This window comes from Caretta caretta, chromosome 1 (genome assembly GCF_965140235.1).
Source record: "Caretta caretta isolate rCarCar2 chromosome 1, rCarCar1.hap1, whole genome shotgun sequence".
Classification (NCBI taxonomy): Eukaryota; Metazoa; Chordata; order Testudines; family Cheloniidae; genus Caretta; species Caretta caretta.
Genome location: NC_134206.1, coordinates 80,092,084 through 80,111,555, shown reverse-complemented (window position 1 = coordinate 80,111,555; position 19,472 = coordinate 80,092,084). Strand labels below are relative to the sequence as shown.

General features: G+C 42.6%; 1 protein-coding gene across 1 annotated transcript; it reads right to left on the bottom strand.

The window, feature by feature from the left end:
• Window positions 1-229: 229 nt before the first annotated feature.
• Window positions 230-1,986, bottom strand: LOC125637637 (uncharacterized). Its single transcript, XM_048852339.2, has 2 exons — window positions 1,404-1,986; window positions 230-815 (listed from the first exon to the last, which is right to left on the bottom strand). Exons 1-2 carry the CDS (start codon window positions 1,984-1,986, stop codon window positions 295-297), a joined length of 1,104 nt encoding a protein of 367 aa, XP_048708296.2. The 3' UTR covers window positions 230-294.
• Window positions 1,987-19,472: the final 17,486 nt, after the last annotated feature.

Sequence of the window (19,472 nt, the reverse complement as noted above, 5' to 3'; positions counted from 1 at the left end):
CCAGTTTCATGACTGGCCAGGCTACGGTGTGAAAGTTCTGTTTGTTTCTCCTTGATGAAACCCCCCGCCCCTTTGTTCACTCTACTTCCCTGTAAGCTAACCACCCGCCCCTCCTCCCTTCAATCACCGCTTGCAGAGGCAATAAAGTCATTGTTGCTTCACATTCATGCATTCTTTATTCATTCATCACAGAAATAGGGGGATGACTACCAAGGTAGCCCAGGAGGGGTGGTGGAGGAGGGAAGGAAAATGCCACACAGCACTTTAAGCACAGCACTTTAAAAGTTTACAACTTTAAAATTTATTGAATGACAGCCTTCTTTTTTTTGGGCAATCCTCTGTGGTGGAGTGGCTGGTTGGCCGGAGGCCCCCCCACCGCGTTCTTGGGCGTCTGGGTGTGGAGGCTATGGAACTTGGGGAGGAGGGCGGTTGGTTACAGAGGGGCTGCAGTGGCAGTCTGTGCTCCAGCTGCCTTTGCTGCAGCTCAACCATACACTGGAGCATACTGGTTTGGTCCTGCAGCAGCCTCAGCATTGAATCCTGCCTCCTCTCATCACGCTGCCGCCACATTTGAGCTTCAGCCCTGTCTTCAGCCCGCCACTTACTCTCTTCAGCCCGCCACCTCTCCTCCTGGTCATTTTGTGCTTTCCTGTACTCTGACATTATTTGCCTCCACGCATTCGTCTGTGCTCTGTCAGTGTGGGAGGACAGCATGAGCTCGGAGAACATTTCATCGCGAGTGCGTTTTTTCTTCTTTCTAAGCTTCACTAGCCTCTGGGAAGGAGAAGATCCTGTGATAATTGAAACACATGCAGCTGGTGGAGAAAAAAAAAGGGACAGCGGTATTTAAAAAGACACATTTTATAAAACAGTGGCTACACTCTTTCAGGGTAAACCTTGCTGTTAACATTACATACATAGCACATGTGCTTTCGTTACAAGGTCGCATTTTGCCTCCTCCCACCACGTGACTACCCCCTCAACCTTCCCCCCTCCCTGTGGCTAACAGCGGGGAACATTTCTGTTTAGCCACAGGCAAACAGCCCAGCAGGAATGGGCTCCTCTGAGTGTCCCCTGAAGAAAAGCACTCTATTTCAACCAGGTGACCATGAATTATATCTCACTCTCCTGAGGATAACACAGAGAGATAAAGAACGGATGTTGTTTGAATGCCAGCAAACATACACTGCAATGCTTTGTTGTACAATGATTCCCGAGTACGTGTTACTGGCCTGGAGTGGTAAAGTGTCCTACCATGAAGGACGCAATAAGGCTGCCCTCCCCAGAAACCTTTTGCAAAGGCTTTAGGACTACATCTAGGAGAACCGCAAATGCCAGGGCAAAGTAATCCTTTCACATGCTTGCTTTTAAACCATGTATAGTATTTTAAAAGGTACACTCACCAGAGGTCCCTTCTCCGCCTGCTGGGTCCAGGAGGCAGCCTTGGGTGGGTTCAGGGGGTACTGGCTCCAGGTCTAGGGTGAGAAACAGTTCCTGGCTGTCGGGAAAACCGGTTTCTCCGCTTGCTTGCTGTGAGCTATCTACAACCTCCTCCTCCTCCTCATCTTCTTCGTCCCCAAAACCTGCTTCCGTATTGCCTCCATCTCCATTGAAGGAGTCAAACAACACGGCTGGGGTAGTGGTGGCTGAACCCCCTAAAATGGCATGCAGCTCATCATAGAAGCGGCATGTTTGGGGCTCTGACCCAGAGCGGCTGTTCGCCTCTCTGGTTTTCTGGTAGGCTTGCCTCAGCTCCTTCAGTTTCACGCGGCACTGCTTCGGGTCCCTGTTATGGCCTCTGTCCTTCATGCCCTGGGAGATTTTCACAAAGGTTTTGGCATTTCGAAAACTGGAACGGAGTTCTGATAGCACGGATTCCTCTCCCCAAACAGCGATCAGATCCCGTACCTCCCGTTCGGTCCATGCTGGAGCTCTTTTGCGATTCTGGGACTCCATCATGGTCACCTGTGCTGATGAGCTCTGCATGGTCACCTGCAGCTTGCCACGCTGGCCAAACAGGAAATGAGATTCAAAAGTTCGCGGTTCTTTTCCTGTCTACCTGGCCAGTGCATCTGAGTTGAGAGTGCTGTCCAGAGCGGTCAGAATGGAGCACTCTGGGATAGCTCCCGGAGGCCAATACCATCGAATTGTGTCCACAGTACCCCAAATTCGAGCCGGCAACGTCGATTTAAGCGCTAATCCACTTGTCAGGGGTGGAGTAAGGAAATTGATTTTAAGAGCCCTTTAAGTTGAAATAAAGGGCTTCATTGTGTGGACGGGTGCAGGTTTACATCGATTTAACGCTGCTACATTCGACCTAAAGTCCTAGTGTAGACCAGGGCTTAGTGTTAATTGTGATGCAGACACCTCCCCCACTCCGAACTGGATCAAGACCATCAGCTCAGTTCATACAGGTCACTGTACATCTGTCAGATGGTAACAATGTTCAGTTTCTGCTGACCTGAATAAGATTTATATCAGTGACTTACTGGTGAAAAGCTCTGTATGGTATTGTCAATCCCTTGGGCAATGTAGCCCCTGTTTTAGAGTTGCTTGACAAATGAGATTTTGTTTCCAGAGAAATGTTGCTAGGTAGCGCCTTCTTCCCTGATATTAACTTATCACACCTCCCACTGTCTTTCGTCTCTTCCTGACAATAGTCAAATAGATGTTAAACAATAGAAAAAGGAAACCAAAGGGAAGGTATTTTATTGCAATATGATTTTATGTTGTTATCATAAAAGAAAATTTGAATTGGCCATTTAAACAAGAGGGACAGATATACAAACCTCTAATGTTGTGAAATTACCACCACTATTTAATTTTCATGGAAAGAAATGTCCTTTAAAAATATCATTAGAAGTCTGTGTAAATGTGGTATGAGATTCTCAAGCTTTCTGCTGGGAGTCCTTCTGTTTTATTGTTTTGGAGGAAGTTTATATGATCATTCTGTCTATTTATTCCTGATACTTAACATGCCAAATGAAAAGCATTACCAAAAAAAAAAAGATGTTGAATGTTTTTTGACAGCAAATAATTAGTGATAAATGCAATCTGTTTTAGTTAACTAACAAAAAGTTCTAGGTGTGATATAGAAAAGATGGTTTAACAAAAAACAGTGAAATCAAGTTGTTATGGAAACTGGAATTTGAAAGGAAATAGGTTTTAAAAAAAAGAAAGAAAGAAAGATTTATATTCCATCCGGTCTAATCACTGTGTTAAAACACCACTGTTGAAAAAAACAACAACCCACCATCCAATAAGGATAATTTCATATCTGGAGTCAAGTCTGCACAATATTTCACATCAACAAGACTCCCAGATGCAAATCAAATCTTGGTCAAATGTCTCCTACATTATATTGATCATGCTTAATTATAATTTGGCAATTTTAAAACTATATTATTCTCAGTTCAAATGCTTGAGTCTGCTCATTTTTGCTACATATTGCTTTTATTGATTTTGATTAACTGCATAAGCTTATGCTAATTATCTAATGTAACGTATTGGACATTACTTCTGTTTTCTGTTAGCCTGCAATGCTCTGGGAAACGAGATGCTTCATCTCACTTGGTGCTGCAGCCTGTTAAACAAACATATCTATTGGCAATTAGAATAGAGAATGTCTGAGAGGGGGCTTTGTGGAAGGGCTTTTGGGTCCCACAAGGTATTAAAATCCATTTCATTGGGTTCCAGGGAGAAGAACCTACAACCCTAAAAAAAAATAGCCGGTAAGATTGCTTTGAAGCAAAGGTTATTAGAGATTGTACATTGGCACCTGTGCTGTGGAAATTGAACTAAATTACAGTTCTGCTGCTTCCCAATTCACTAATGAATCTGTGATTACCTACAATTGTCAACAAGCCATGGGCTTTTAAATGTGCATCAAGAACAGTTTTCTAAAGTGGTCATTTTGCCATTTCTCTGTCTCATTATCTAAGAACTGTCCACTTTCCATATTCTCTAGATATCCTCAGTGTCAAGCCATCAAGGAGGTTATAAATAGGAAATCTCTCTTCATGAAGGTTGTGCTTTCCTAGTTTGAGCTTGACCTCATGCTGCTTGCTTTCTTCCCCAAATTATCAATAACAATACTTGGAATCAGAAGCTACATAGCTACATAGTTTGTGAGTGTTTGATCAATTCCACTCAATCACTTCTCACATTAAAGTCCCTTCTCTCTTTCATTTCTAAGCTCATTGGACATGCTGTCTACAGTCGCTGTGTCTGGAGTTCCTCTCCTGCAGTTACGTGAGTAAGTAGACCCTCTCCATTCTGGCTTCCATCACTTGCGCTCTGCTGAAACTGCTCTTCTCAAAAGCTATAATGACCTCTTCCTCAAATTCAGTACTCCATCCTTGTGTTCCCTGATCTGTTAGTTGCCTTCAACACAGTTGACTATGCTTCTTGTCTTGAAATCTTGTCCTCCCTTGGCTTCTGTGACTGGCCTCTCCTGGTTCTCCTCCTACTCCTCCAATCATTCTTTCAGTGTGTCCTCTGGAAGATCCCTCTCATCCCTACTCCAACTCTGTGGGTTCCACAAAGCTCTATCCTTGGTCCCCTTTCTCATCTCCCCCTGCACCTTATCTTTGAGTAATCTTACCACAAACACAAATTCAACCACCATCTTTATGTTGGTGATATACAGATCCACCTGTCTACTCCAGATCTTTTCCCTTTTGTCCAAACTCAAATCTTGGTCTGTCTGACATCTCCTCATGGTCATAAGCTAAACCTCAAGAACTCCTAATCTCTCCTCCAAGCCCACCTCCCTATCTCCCTTCTCGATACTGTATAACAACAACACCCAGCCTGTCACTCAGGCCTGTAACCTGGGCATCATGTTTGATTTGGACCTTTCTCTGGGTTCTCACATCCAGGCTATATTTAAGTCTTGCGGATTCTTTCTGCATAACATCTCTAAGATACAGTCTTTCTATCCATACACAGCTAACACTCTCCTCCAGGCTCTCATCATCTTTGTTAGTGCAACGTCCTTCTCTCTGGCCTTCACACATGCAACCTTTCCCTTCTCATCCATTCAGAATTCTGCAGCAAATATGCTCTGACCGCCTCACTTTGGTTGTCACCACCTCTCTTTGAATCCCTCCACCCACAGGTGCTGACTCTGTGGGTGCTTTGGGGCTGGAACACCTATGGGGAAAAATGGTGTGTTTTGAGCACCCACCAGCAGCACCTCCCCACAGCGCCTCCTGCCTGTCTGCAGGCCCTGCTGATCAGCATCTTCCCCTCCCTCCCAGTGCCTCCTGCCCACCACTGTCAGCTATTTTATGGCATGCAGGAGGCTCTGGAAAGGAGGGGGAGGAGTGAGGACACACCCCGAGCGAGGGAGGGAGCAGAACAGGGAGGGAAGAGGCAGGGCGGAGGTGGGGTGGGGCCTTGGGGAAGGGGTGGAGTGGGAGTGGGGCCTGGGGCAGAGGGGGGGTCGAGTACCCCCCCATCCCCAGCACATTGGAAAGTCGGCACTTGTGCCTCCACTGGCTCCCTCTTTTCTATTACATCAGCCATAAACTACTTGTTTTCACTTTCAAGGCCCTTCTTGGCCTATCCCCACCTTACCTGTCATTCCTCATTCCCTATTGAACATGTCAACTCCTGACTCTGATCAGCCCATGATGTCAGTTACATCTTCCACTTTGTAAATGGTCAAAACAAGCACCTTTGTGTTTTTCCCATGTTGTCCCTCATGCTTCAGAGGAGCTCCCCATAAACATCCATAAATCTAACTCATCATCCTGTTTCAAACCCTCTTTTGCCACAAAACAACTGGACTACAGTTCGGCGGCTGTTGTGCTGTGACCACTGCTGATCATGCTGACTAATGGTGTCTTATTGTTTCCTTGTAATCCGCCATCTGTCTGTATTCATCAGTTATCTCTTGTCTTATACCAAGGGCTTGTTTACATGAACAATTTGTTTGTGGCAAGCTGGGATGTAAATCTACCCTGCATGACCCTGCCATAGACTAACTGTACATGTGGACCCTGCTGACATACATTAGTAGTGAATTAATATGCTTTGGTCTCGTCCAGTTTCAGAGGACCAGATCAAAGATCATTAACAAACTTTTTATATGCATTAGCAGGGTCCACACAAAGTTAGTCTGCTGTCAGTGTTGCATCTAGCATGGGGAAATTCTATATTAAACCTCATCTTGAAAGGTATAGAGGAACTAAAAATTAATGACAGGTTTCAGAGTAGCAGCCGTTGTAGTCTGTATCCGCAAAAAGAAAAGGAATACTAGTCTCTAAGGTGCCACAAGTACTCCTTTTCTTTTTAAAAATTAATGGTAACTTAGGGACAAGTGATCATGAGTTGATCACAGACCAATGATATATGTACTTGGTGCTTTAAAAGGGCCAATTTCACAAAGCTGAAAACAATTATGAGCCAAATCAGTTCGGAGGAAGAATTTAATCAGAAAATGTGAAAGATAATTGGGAATTGTTTAAGAATACTTTAGTAAATGCCCCAAAAGCCACAATCCCAAAATCAAGGAAGAAAGCTATGTTGGTTAAAAAAAACAAACAGCCTGTTTTAGACCAGAAGTGAAGGCAGTTACTAGAGAGAGAGAGAAAAAAATGTATCAAATGAAAGAAAGGGGAACTTTGATAGTAATGCATAGAAATCAGAAGCTAGGAAATGTAGAAAATTGAGAAGGGACACATGAAGAAATCTATGGACAGCAGAGTTAAGGACAATAAAAAGGAGTTTAAGCACATTAGGAAAAAAATAATCCTAGCAATGATACTGGCCCATTACTAGATGCAAATGGTAGAATTATGAGGCAGAAAAGGCAGAAGTGTTCAGTAAATATTTCTGTTCTATATTTTGGGACTGTAGGGAGGCAGTGGGGTTCCCCGGTGCCCTGGAGAGGGATGAGCTCTGCCGGACACTAGAGTGGGTTGGGCCTGAGCACTCTAAGGCCACCCCCCCAGAAGGTCAGAGGCCGGACAGGAAGTATAAGAGCTCAATCCCAGAGCTCACTCGAGAGACAGCTGCTGGAGAGGCCAGACACCTCTGACCCAGCTCCCGGGAGCAACCAGCAGCGGACCTGGAGACTGGCCTGACCGGCCGATATTCAACATGGACCAGCGTGTGGGAGAGTCACCGAGCCTTCCCCTTGCCAGCTACCCCGAGGATCCAATGGTGATTGACCCCCCGAGGACCCCATCTTGACCCAGGTACCTCCAGAGTGGGAGTTGGGAAGCAGCCCGGGGGCAGCTGACCTGAATCTGGCTGCAACACTGCCGGAACCCATGTGTCATAAATATAAAGGGAAGGGTAAACCCCTTTGAAATCCTTCCTGGCCAGGGGAAAGCTCCTCTCACCTGTAAAGGGTTAAGAAGCTAAAGGTAACCTCGCTGGCACCTGACCAAAATGACCAATGAGGAGACAAGATACTTTCAAAAGCTGGGAGGAGGGAGAGAAACAAAGGGTCTGTGTGTCTGTCTATATGCTGGTTTCTGCCAGGGATAGACCAGGAATGGAGTCTTAGAACTTTTAGTAAGTAATCTAGCTAGGTATGTGTTAATTATGATTTCTTTAAATGGCTGAGAAAAGCATTGTGCTGAATAGAATAACTATTTCTGTCTGTGTATCTTTTTTGTAACTTAAGGTTTTGCCTAGAGGGGTTCTCTATGTTTTTGAATCTAATTACCCTGTAAGATATCTACCATCCTGATTTTACAGGGGGGATTTCTTCATTTCTATTTACTTCTATTTTTATTAAAAGTCTTCTTGTAAGAAACTGAATGCTTTTTCATTGTTCTCAGATCCAAGGGTTTGGGTCTGTGGTCACCTATGCAAATTGGTGAGGCTTTTTATCCAACATTTCCCAGGAAAGGGGGGGTGCAAGTGTTGGGAGGATTGTTCATTGTTCTTAAGATCCAAGGGTCTGGGTTTGTAGTCACCTAGGCAAATTGGTGAGGCTTTTTACCAAACCTTGTCCAGAAAGTGGGGTGCAAGGTTTTGGGAAGTATTTTGGGGGGAAGGACGCGTCCAAACAGCTCTTCCCCAGTAACCAGTATTAGTTTGGTGGTGGTAGCGGCCAGTCCAAGGACAACGGGTGGAATATTTTATACCTTGGGGAAGTTTTGACCTAAGCTGGTAAAGATAAGCTTAGGAGGTTTTTCATGCAGGTCCCCACATCTGTACCCTAGAGTTCAGAGTGGGGGAGGAACCTTGACACCATGTCAGTGTGTTGCGGCCAGAATCCCCACTGACACAGCAGCGGACTTTTGGCCACTGCCAGGGCCCCGGGCTAGGACGCAGACGAGTGGGAGGGCCTGCATTCTCCTCTGCCACCCAACATGTGGGTGGCAGTCTCCCCCCTCTCCCAGGTCGCTTGGAGCCTGAAGCCTGGCTGTGCTATTTACCTGTGTTTGCTCAGCCCCTGCCTGAGGGTCTGAGCCTTGGACACTTCACTGCCCCGCCCTGACCCAGGGCCTGGGCTTATTAACTGCTAATTGTTCCCTGTGTTTGCTCAGCCCTGCCTAAGGGCCTGAGCTGTGACTCTTTATTGCCCTGACCTGACCTGACCCAAGGCCTGGGCTAGTTATCTGTTAATTGTTACCTGTGTGTGCTCAGCCCCTGCCGGACGGCTTGAGCCAGGACTCCTGCGCCTGACTGATTCCCCAAGGGGCCGTGAAAGGACTAAGGAAGGTAGTGTGGTTCCCCGCTGCCCTGGAGAGGGATGACCCTGATGAACCCTCTCTACAGGGACCAAAACAAATGATGTCGTCTTATCATATTATAACATTCAGTTCTTCTCGGGAGCAAGTTAAATAGCAGCTAAATGTTTACTAAAGTTAGACATTTTTAAATAAGCAGATCTGGATAACTTGCAACTTAGAGTTTTAAATGAGCTGGATGAGGAGCTGTTAATGTTGATTTTTCAATTTTTAGTCTTAGAACACTGGGGAAGTTCCAGAAGACTGGGAGAAAGCTAATGTTGTCCAAATATTTAAAAAGGGTAAATGGGATGACTGGGTAATTATAGGTCTGACTGTCTGACATTGATCTGGGCAAGATAAGGGAGCAAATGATATGGGACTATTCATAAAGAATTAAAGGAAGGTAATATAATTCATGACAATCAACATGTGTTTATGGAAAATAGATCCTATCAAACTAACTTGATATCTTTTTTTGATGAGATTACATATTTGGTTGCTAAAGGCAACAGTAAGTAATATATTTAGATTTCTGATATCATGGTATCACACAACATTTTGATTAAAAAACAAGGAAGATCTAAAATCATTATCACCTTTGTCTGACTTGTCCTCATCTGTCCCTCCACGAATGCCACACCATTCTCTTTTATTGCAAGCATGTTCTTTCCATTTCTGGCCAAAGAGTTTTATCAGCTTAGTGCGTTTTCGATCTGTCCAGCGGACCTTGTGGTCTCTGGGCTGTCACTGATGTGAGTTATCCACCTATTGTCTTGCCTGAAGACTACATGACCCTCCCATCTCGGCTTTGCATTGTACATTGCCTGCACTACATTGGTCACCTCTGTACGCCTTCTAATCTCCTCATTTGGTATATGATCATTATGGTACATATTAAATTTATTAAAAACTGGCTAATCGATAGGTCTCAAAATATAATTGTAAAGGAGAAGTCATCAAATGGGTGTGTTTCTAGTGGGATCCCATAGAGATTTGTTCTTGACACTATGCTATTTAACATTTTTATTAATGACCAGGAAAAAAACATAAAACCATCACTGACAAAGTTTGCAGACGATGCAAAAATTGGGAGAGTCGTAAATAATGAAGAGAACAGGTCACTGGTTCAAAATGATCTGGATTGCTTGGTAAGATGGCACAAGTAAACAATATGCTTTTTAAAATACAGCTAACTGTAAATGTATACAGCTAGGAATAAAGAATGTAGGCCATACATACAGGATGGTGGACTCTATCCTGGGAAGCAGTGTTTCTGAAAAAGATTTGGGCATCATAGTGAATAGCCAGCTCCCAGTACAACACTGTGGCACAAAAGACCAATACAATCCTTGGATGAATAGACAGGGAAATCTCTAGTAGGAGTAGAGATGATTTAATCTCTGTTACAACTCCTGCTGGAATACTATGTACATTTCTGGTGCCCACAATTCAAGAAGGATGTTGATACATTGGAGATGAGTCAGAGAAGAGCCATGAGAATGATTAAAGGATTAGAAAACATGCCTTCTAGTGATAGTCAACAAGCTCAGTTTATTTAGCTTAACAAAGAGAAGGTTAACAGGTGACCTGATTAGTCTATAAGTAGCGACATGGGGAAGAAATACTGGGTGCTTCAATCTAGAAACAAATGGTGTAACACAAACCAGGGGCTAGAACTAGGGGTCCTAGGCACTATGTGTGACAGAATGTACCCCTGTGTCCGCACCTACCCACCACTATAATAATCTTTGTACAACGTATGCCTTGTGAGGTACCATTGGAAAGCTCATAACTTGCTGGTCATTATTGTCCTATAAAATGTGTGTGGCAACATTGTATACGAAGTTATAAGATTCCACTGTATCTTAACACATTCCATTCCATCTTAACACATGTTCCAAACCCAGGTTGGCAAACAGGTCGGTCTCAAACAAAGGAATGTGTGCTTTGCTTAATTTGCATTTAAGCACTAAACAGAGTCATCAAGCAGGAATGAAAACAAAGGAAGCTCAAATAGGTGAGGAAAAGCAGCAGGGAACACTCTTCCACATAGCCTTTTTGTCTCCTGAATCTCAGCTGGAAATGTTTTTCAAGAGGGGGACTGACAGTATAAAAAGCAGGGACAAACACTCCAAGATACTCTCCTCTCTCTCTCTCTCTCCCTGTCCACTGCATTCATGGCACCAGAAACAACAAACGAAGCATGCGTTGGACTGGAGAAGGAATCCTGACCTCAGAAGTTTGGTCAATATGATTTCTGAAAGCATACTGTGAGAAACTTTGCTTGAATCTGATATAATTTAAATTTGGCACCAGCTGCATTTAAACTTTGTTTTCTTGTAACTAGTTCTGACTTGTGTGCCTCATTACTTGTACTCACTTAAAATCTCTCTTTGTAGCTACATAAACTTGTTTTATCTAATCCAAGTTGTTTAAATTGAAGTGTTTGGGAAACTCCATTTTGGGTGCAAGTTATGTGTATATTACTTCTGTTAAAGCAATAACAAACTTTATACAAACTTGTATTGTCAAGGAGAGAACTGGGCAGTACAGGACATACATTTCTGGGAGGAAATCTAAGACTGGGAGTATGTTGGCTCTTACCAGCCTGCAATATAACCAAAGCTGGTAAGAGCCAACGTTTGGCTGGCTGACTTACTGCAGCACATGCACAGATATAGCTGGGAGTAACTTGCACGCTGGCGGCTGTTTGTGAGCAGTCCAGGTGGGAGGCTACAGCAGCAAAGCAGGCTAAAGGGCACCCCTGTTTAGAGGGCAGAGGTGACATAGTTACTTATAGGTCTGTATTGTACCTGACTGGATGTCACACTACAGTACTACAAAGAACACATCATATGATTTGGTGACAATCACTTTCAGTTTAACTGTCATCTGTCAAGCAGAGGCTCTTTCCACTGTTTTAGATCTCCATCCACTGTTCATTTTGAGAGCATTACAGGTCCCAGCATGTTTGTAATCCTCCTCACAGAAACCCTCATTCACGCTCAAAACCTCTCTGGAATGTTAGAGCAAGTAGTTGGTTGCTGGAGTGGATGGAGATATGTGAACTAGAAATGACTCTCTCAGTTCCTGTCCAGATCTGAGAGAATCTGGCCTCAACATAAGACTGGAAGCCACCAAAATGGCTTTCAATCATAACTTTAATCTGTCATTCCATGCTGTCTCATAACAAGTGGAAATAATTTCATTTTAGTTGGATGTTTACGGTCATGCTTGTGCTTTGGCAAATAGTTTTTCAGATGGAAAACTCTTCTGTAAAGCACATGAACAGCTTTTGTTTGCAGCATCTTAGACTGAATATTAACCAGTGGTGTAAATAATTACATTGTTATTAAGGAAATCCATATATCCAGGGTGTCATTTACACAGTTTGAATCATACTGGAGCCATTTATTGCTGACTAAGTATGAGGCAACAGAATAGGTTTATTTAATTATGGCAAGGGTAGTATTTATTCATAGGTTCAGAGTGGATCAGAAGATTTAGAGAGAAATTTATCTCAGAGCAAATCCTTTAATTAATCTTCTTAAATTCATAATTCAAAATCTGAAGTGAGGGAAATGAAATGTTTTAAACGCTGTCATCATATTCTTTCACAGTCAGCCTAAGACTTGTCCAGTCTGTTAGCCATTGCCTTAGATAGCTCTCTAAGCTTTCTTTACATTTCTGTAAGTAATACTATGCCTGTAAGTAATACTATGAATCACAGGTACTCCCTACACCTTTCACTTACTCTGCCATGTACCATTAGATTTTTATTAGGCTGGATTATATTTTTCTTTGTTGCAAAGTTCACTTACTACAGATAAATTGCATTTTGGAAAAGCAAAGGTGTGTTATCACTTTAAGGAATCTATCATTCTAACCTCTAGTAAACCCAGGGTCAGAAAACAGTTAATCAGGTTCAAGAGTTTAAGTTATTCGCTTTCAAAGATTTGATTGATTGCTCTAGTAATTGCTATATAGTAACTGCTAGAGCAAGTGAGTTGCACTGTGTTGCGAAGAGACTAAAAAGAAGCAGGGAGCAATAGAAAAAGAAGCTTCTGTAGATTATGGGCCTGATTCTCCTTTCACTTCTGTCAATAAGGAATAACTCCACTGAAGTCAATGTGTCAAAGGGTGGCCCCAACTGGAGTACCATTCTGTGGTACGATGTGCATCTGCCTTAGTTTCCCTCCTTCAGAGTCCAGAAATAGTCCAGCCTTTCTTGCTTGAAGAATACCCCTCCTAGTGAGGGCCAATTTGTTTTTAAAACATACAGTGCAGAAGTCCCCAGCGTAGTCCATTTATTATCCTAATGCATCTTGTCCTTAGAATTCCATAGCATGATGTCCCACTATCCCACACTGGGATCATCCACCACACCCTGCCTCCACTGCTCCCTTGACTTCAGCTCTGTGGGTCAGAACCAACAGGCACCTCCTTCTGTTGCTGCTGCTGCTCCTCCTACCTTCAGCCTTGGATCTCTGGCTTGCGGGGTTACCTTCTGGCTCTGGTAACTGTCCTCTCCTGCCAATCATCTCCTCTCAATGCAGCCCTAACTCACTGGTTCTCCCTGTTACTGGTCTCCCATATCTTTTATAGCCCCACTCTCTTAATTGGTCAAATGGAAGTACCTGTTGTAGCTCAGGGATGCTGTGCACAATGGAAATATGCTGGTGTAAGTGAGGGGAGAATGATGTTGGAATAGAGACCAAGTGTTGGAATAGAGATGTGTTGGAATAGAGACCAAGCTGAAGTCTAAAGACCAAGCTGAAGTCTACTGACTGAGTGGAAATTCTCACTAATTCTGATCTTGAATATCTTTTTAACTCCTTGCCCATGGAAGTTCCATGCAGCCTTTCTGGTCATAGCTAAAGATTTAAATCAAAGAATTGAAATTTCTGAAGTAGAATATTCTTCCACAGTAGAATATAATGTATTCTGTTCTCTGTAAAGGGGAAAAAAAACCCAAGAAGTTAACATAGTTGAATGCTACAGGCAGGCAGCTGGGTTGGTGGAATCAATGGAAGCTCTTTCAATTTAAGAGAAAAAAGGAACTCAATTTAAGTTTAATCTTCCACACCAAATTCCATGTAAATGAAAATGGGCACAGTTCAATGACACTTCATCCTCTTATGCTATGCCCCATATCTCAGGAAGCTTTTCAAGTGAGATTGTTGACATAGTCTGTTTGACTTCACAAGTGAATGAGTGCTGAGAAGTAAGGAAATGGGGATATATAAGTGACCATTAATAATGTTTGGTATAACTATACTGATTTGGAATGAATTGGATTAGACAGAGCTGTGAAAACATCATAAGACTTTATCTCCAGATTTGAAATGGCAATAGAAAGCCATGTTGGGATCTGGTTCGTTAACTGACCTTTCCTAAATGTCTAAAATGGCTCACTTGAGGTTTGGCTCAATAAGACAAGGGTTTCTTATTGTAATTAAACTGTTTTACTCATTCCCAATCATAAATTGGTGGTAGAAAATTTCAGTGGTTTGCTTAATTTATTCCCAGTTTGGCACTAGAAAACAGTGAAGCAAGAAAATTTGAGGAAAGGTGGATATATTCAAAACCCGGTATTCTCAGTAATTTCTTTCTTCTATATTGATTATGAGGTTTTCTGAAAAGCATTTCCTGCAATAGGTTTTTAAAATTATTTGCTGCAACTAAATCAAGTGATTCTTTCGTAATGTACAAAATCTCTGCAATATGTTAATTAAATAATTTATCAATTACATAGATGCCACATCATGCACTCCCATGGGGAAACCTGCAGGAAGGGAGTGGGGAGAGAAGAAACCTCCGTAAGGTTTCTGCCAGGAAGTTCCATCCACCTTTTTCCATGGAGAAATTTCTCTGTGGGGCAAAAGGGAATCAGCCTTAAACCCTGCAGAATCCTTAAGACCCATGTGGGTCCTGGGGTTCCACTGGAGGCTTAGTGTCATCTGTATCAACAAAAGTGGCCAAGAGTCCTGTGGCACCTTATAGACTAACAGATGTATTGGAGCATAAGCTTTCGTGGGTGAATACCCACTTCGTCAGATGCATGTATCAACAAAGTTTCCATAATTGGAACATCACATTACTATAAAGTAATTTGTTAGATGTTAGGATCCTTAGCATCCTTAAAGTTATCCATCATCTTAAGTTCCAGGGCTAAGTGCATATGTGGCATGAGTAAATCAACTTTCTGTGATTATGTTGGAAGATAGCCGGCCTGGCCAGAAGTGAAAGGGCAAGCAGGAAGATGCTGGAAGCTCTCTAGAGAAACTGAATGTAAGATGTAAATATAACTTGGCCTTTTTAAAGTTTGTGGAGTCAAGGTCGTAACTTATTTGTGGAAAACACTAAGAAATTGATTCACTCAAATGCAGCTTCCTTGGGGGCATGACCCTCCTGTAAGTTGGTAGGATGATAGGATCAACCTAAGGATTGCAAGAACCAGTTTGTCGTGGAGTTCACTTTAAATTTGGCAGGGGAAGCCTGGAGCAGCTTCATCCTTTCATAAACACTTGATTCACTCTCTACTCCTACCATCCAGGCAAACAGTTCATAGATGTGAAGAATGTAAGCCACTAGCCATGAGTTACTAAATGTAGAGAGAACATTGCGGATAGATGACTTGGGAATCTGTGGCTACTTATTCACTGCTAAAAAGGTGGAGGGTTTTTTCAGATAACTAACATATGCTAGCTATCCCTCTGTAAATTCCTCGAGGAGTCAAGGCACTGTAGTTTTACCATGGGATGAACCACGGGGTGGGTATAGCATTGACCTCATTTAGCTACCTTGCAGTAAAAACTACAGAGCCTTGTCTTCACTGGAGTTTTACTGTAGGACAGCTAATTCATGTTAGTTATCCCGTGTTCAAAAACAGACCCTTTTTTGACAATGAAGACAAAGCCCTCCTCAGCAAAAATCAGACTAAAAATTGTCACATTTCCATCAGCTGTGCAGTGAGTGCCCATGGAATATTGCTGTTGCAAATGTTTTTGTGCGAAAAAAGTGACCAATTTTGTGCGAGTGTCTGACACCCTAATTGCATGTGGAAAAATTAGCAGTTTGCCACCCACGTTAGCATTTTCTAAAGGTTGCTTTTGGCAGGGGCTGTCAACATGGAAACAGAAAACAAGAAGAAAAACATTAATAGACTTTGATAGCCAAACACCTTGGAGATATTTGTTTAACCATTCAAGTGTGAAAACAAGTTTGCACTGCAGAATGAGCAAAAGCAGAAAATACGATGGGTGGGAGGGGAAGTTTACATGAAAAAATTGTTTAATTTGGAAATTTGATTTAAAAATAACAATACTGTTATACATACCTAGCAAATGGATTTTTCTTTTTTAGGTTAGAGATTTGGGACATGTACGAAACCTGCCCTTTTATTATCACTCATGTTTATGTATATCACTTTTGCAAAGGGCAGTTCCTGGAGAATTAATGACCGATTGGGGCTAATGGACCTTAGCTGTATATCAGTCCTTCAACTCTCCCATCCAGCCAAGGAAATATCCTGTGATTTGATTGTTACTACTTTAAACAAGGGGGCATAGATTCTGGTATGTTCTGTTGTATGGTTCTCTATTTCTTGCCAGGACTTTTGTACAGAATAGGGGAGAGAATATCTTTTGCTAAACATATCACTTTATATAATGTATTGTAGAATGGTGGAATGTGAGTCGGCAAAATCAATCGCAATTGAACATGCTGAAATAAGCACTTACATGCTTTTGACTGTCCATTCTCTACTTAGAAAAGTTGATAGTGAACAACAGTTGACCCAAATTGCCCAGTGCATAACAGATTACAAGCAGCACACGGTCATACATGGCTCTACTTATAAATCAATGGTAAACTCACATTTGGGCATAAGACTTGATACAAATCTAACTCTTTATACCATGTGGTCTCTCTGATGCTTTTAAACTACGGAGCTCTAAAATTATTACCCTGTCATACTTTCTTGTTGCGGCACAAATGAAACTTGAGCCATTAGCACTTTTCCACTCACTTTCCTACAGTGGTTCCTCAGTTTTGAAAGGTTCTATCATTTACAGCAAAATTCCCTTCAATGGAGAATTCAGCTGGCAATTGTAGAACCTTTGAATATAGAAGGGGTTCTCAATCTTTTTCTTTCTGAGCCCCTCTCCAATATGCTATTAAAAACTCCACAGCCCACCTGTGCCACAACAACTGGTTTCCTGCATATAAAAGCCAGGGCTGGCGTTAGGGGATAGGAAGCAGGGCAATTGCCTGGGGTCCCATGCCACAGGGGGCCTCGTGAAGCTACATTGCTCAGGCTTCAGCTTCAGATCTGGGTGGCTGGGCTTGGGGCCCCAAACTTCAGCCCCAGGAGGTGGAGATTCAGCTTTCTGCCCTGGGCCTCAGCAAGTCTGATGCTGGCCCTGCTTGGTGGCCCCCCCTGAAACCTGCTCGTGTCCTCCCAAGGCACCCTGGACCTCTGCTTGAGAACCACTGGAATATAGTACAATATTTAAGGGTTCCTACCATACCCTTGTGAGAAGAAAAGTGAGCTACCTAGTGAGCAGTGGTAGCTTCATTCCATAGAGAAGGGGTCTGAACCATACTTGAGGTAATGACTATGGATTTGAAACTGCAAAGCCACAGAGTACTCCACAGTTCCAATATTATTTTATATCAGAAATCATGTGCCGGTGTTTAGATAATTTTGGCCAATCAAATTGGAAATATTGTAGCCATTCTTGTATTATTATTTATTTGTATTGTGGTAGTGCTTTGGTGCCCCCGTCTGGGCCAGGATCCCATTATGCTAGGTACTACACAAACACAGAACAAAAAGATGGTCTTTGCCCCAAAGAGCTTATAATATTTGGGAACCTCCAGCCATGGGGAATGAACAAAGTATGGATTTTGATACTCATTCTCTTGCACTATATGTAGTTAACGTCATGTTTCTCAGTCCTAGTGCCCAAAAATGTACCGCTCTAGAGGATGGAATTCGCAGGAACTGAACCACACCACTGACAATACTCTTTCAATGGTAGTTTCACGTTCATAGAATCGTAGAATATCAGGGTTGGAAGGGACCTCAGGAGGTCATCTAGTCCAACCCCCTGCTCAAAGCAGGACCAATCCCCAACTAAATCATCCCAGCCAGGGCTTTGTCAAGCCTGACCTTAAAAACTTCAAAGGAAGGAGATTCCACCACTTTCCTAGGTAACGCATTCCAGTGTTTCACCACCCTCCTAGTGAAAAAGTTTTTCCTAATATCCAACCTAAACCTCCCACACTGCAACTTGAGATCATTACTCCTTGTTCTGTCATCTACTACCACTGAGAACAGTCTAGAGCCATTCTCTTTGGAACCCCCTCTCAGGTAGTTGAAAGCAGCTACCAAATCCCCCCTCATTCTTCTCTTCTGCAGACTAAACAATCCCAGTTCCCTCAGCCTCTCCTCATAAGTCATGTGTTCCAGACCCCTAATCATTTTTGTTGCCCTCCGCTGGACTCTTTCCAATTTTTCCACATCCTTCTTGTAGTGTGGGGCCCAAAACTGGACACAGTACTCCAGATGAGGCCTCACCAACGTCAAATAGAGGGGAACGATCACGTCCCTCGATCTGCTGGCAATGCCCCTACATATACATTCCAAAATGCCATTGGCCTTCTTGGCAACAAGGGCACACTGTTGACTCAGCGGCTTGATGTCCTGGAATGATATTAAAAATATGTTCTTGTGTTCCATATGCCTGTGAGTAATGACAGTATTGCAAAACTGTTCGGAGGGGCCAGCTTTTTGTCTTAATATAATTTACTTGATAGCAAAAATTTCATCCTAAAAGCAAAAGAGAAGGACCTTAAGAATAGGGGGAAACAATGAGTATTCTGAGTGCATTGAAGACACTCACTACAGTCCTAAGGTAACATTGCAAAAGTGCCTAAGTGACTTGGGACCTTACATCCCATTTTCACAAGTGAAGTAGGCACTTAGGAGTCTGTCATTTAAGTGCTCTTGAAAATTTCATCCATAAGCTAGTGAGAGTTTCTCATAGAAGTAGAACTAGGAAAATTAATGTAATAGGTGACAAAATCCTAACTTTTTCTTATGTGATATAATTGAAGGTAGCATCTGAAAACCACTGGTTAGACAGATCAGAAAGCACCAATGAAATTAATGGGATTAGACACCTAACCTGCTTGGGCACTTTTAAAAATCCCACTAGGCACCTATCTGCATCTTTCAGTACCTAAATGCCACTGACAGTCTTGTCCAAAGTGATTTAGGAACCTAATTCCTATCAACTTTCAATCAGATTTAGGGTTCATAGCACGAAAGACACTTTTAAAAATGTGACTTAAGAGCCTAAGGACTTTTAATTTTTTTCCTCTAGATCATATACTTGATTTTTTTTTTAAAAAGCAAATTTGAGAATCTTTTATTTTTATCTACAGCTAAAGAAAATGACCGTTTATATCCTTTGTTCAGGGTTAAGGCAAGTATGCTTCCTTCTCATATGCATGTTGCTACTAGGTCTAGAAATATAGTTCCATATATTCTTCTGGATTCAACTGAAAACTGGCAGGGATTGGATAAGGAAGCTTGTTTGGCCTGTTCTTCAGTGACCTTCCATGATGAGACACTGCAATACCTCCTTCTAGCCACACTGAACATGACTCTGCCGGATACAAATAAGACAAAATGTCTATAATGGGAAAAGTAGAAGTGTGTGTCAAAATCTGTGTGAAGTCAGTCTCCTGACTCAAAACAGAAAATAG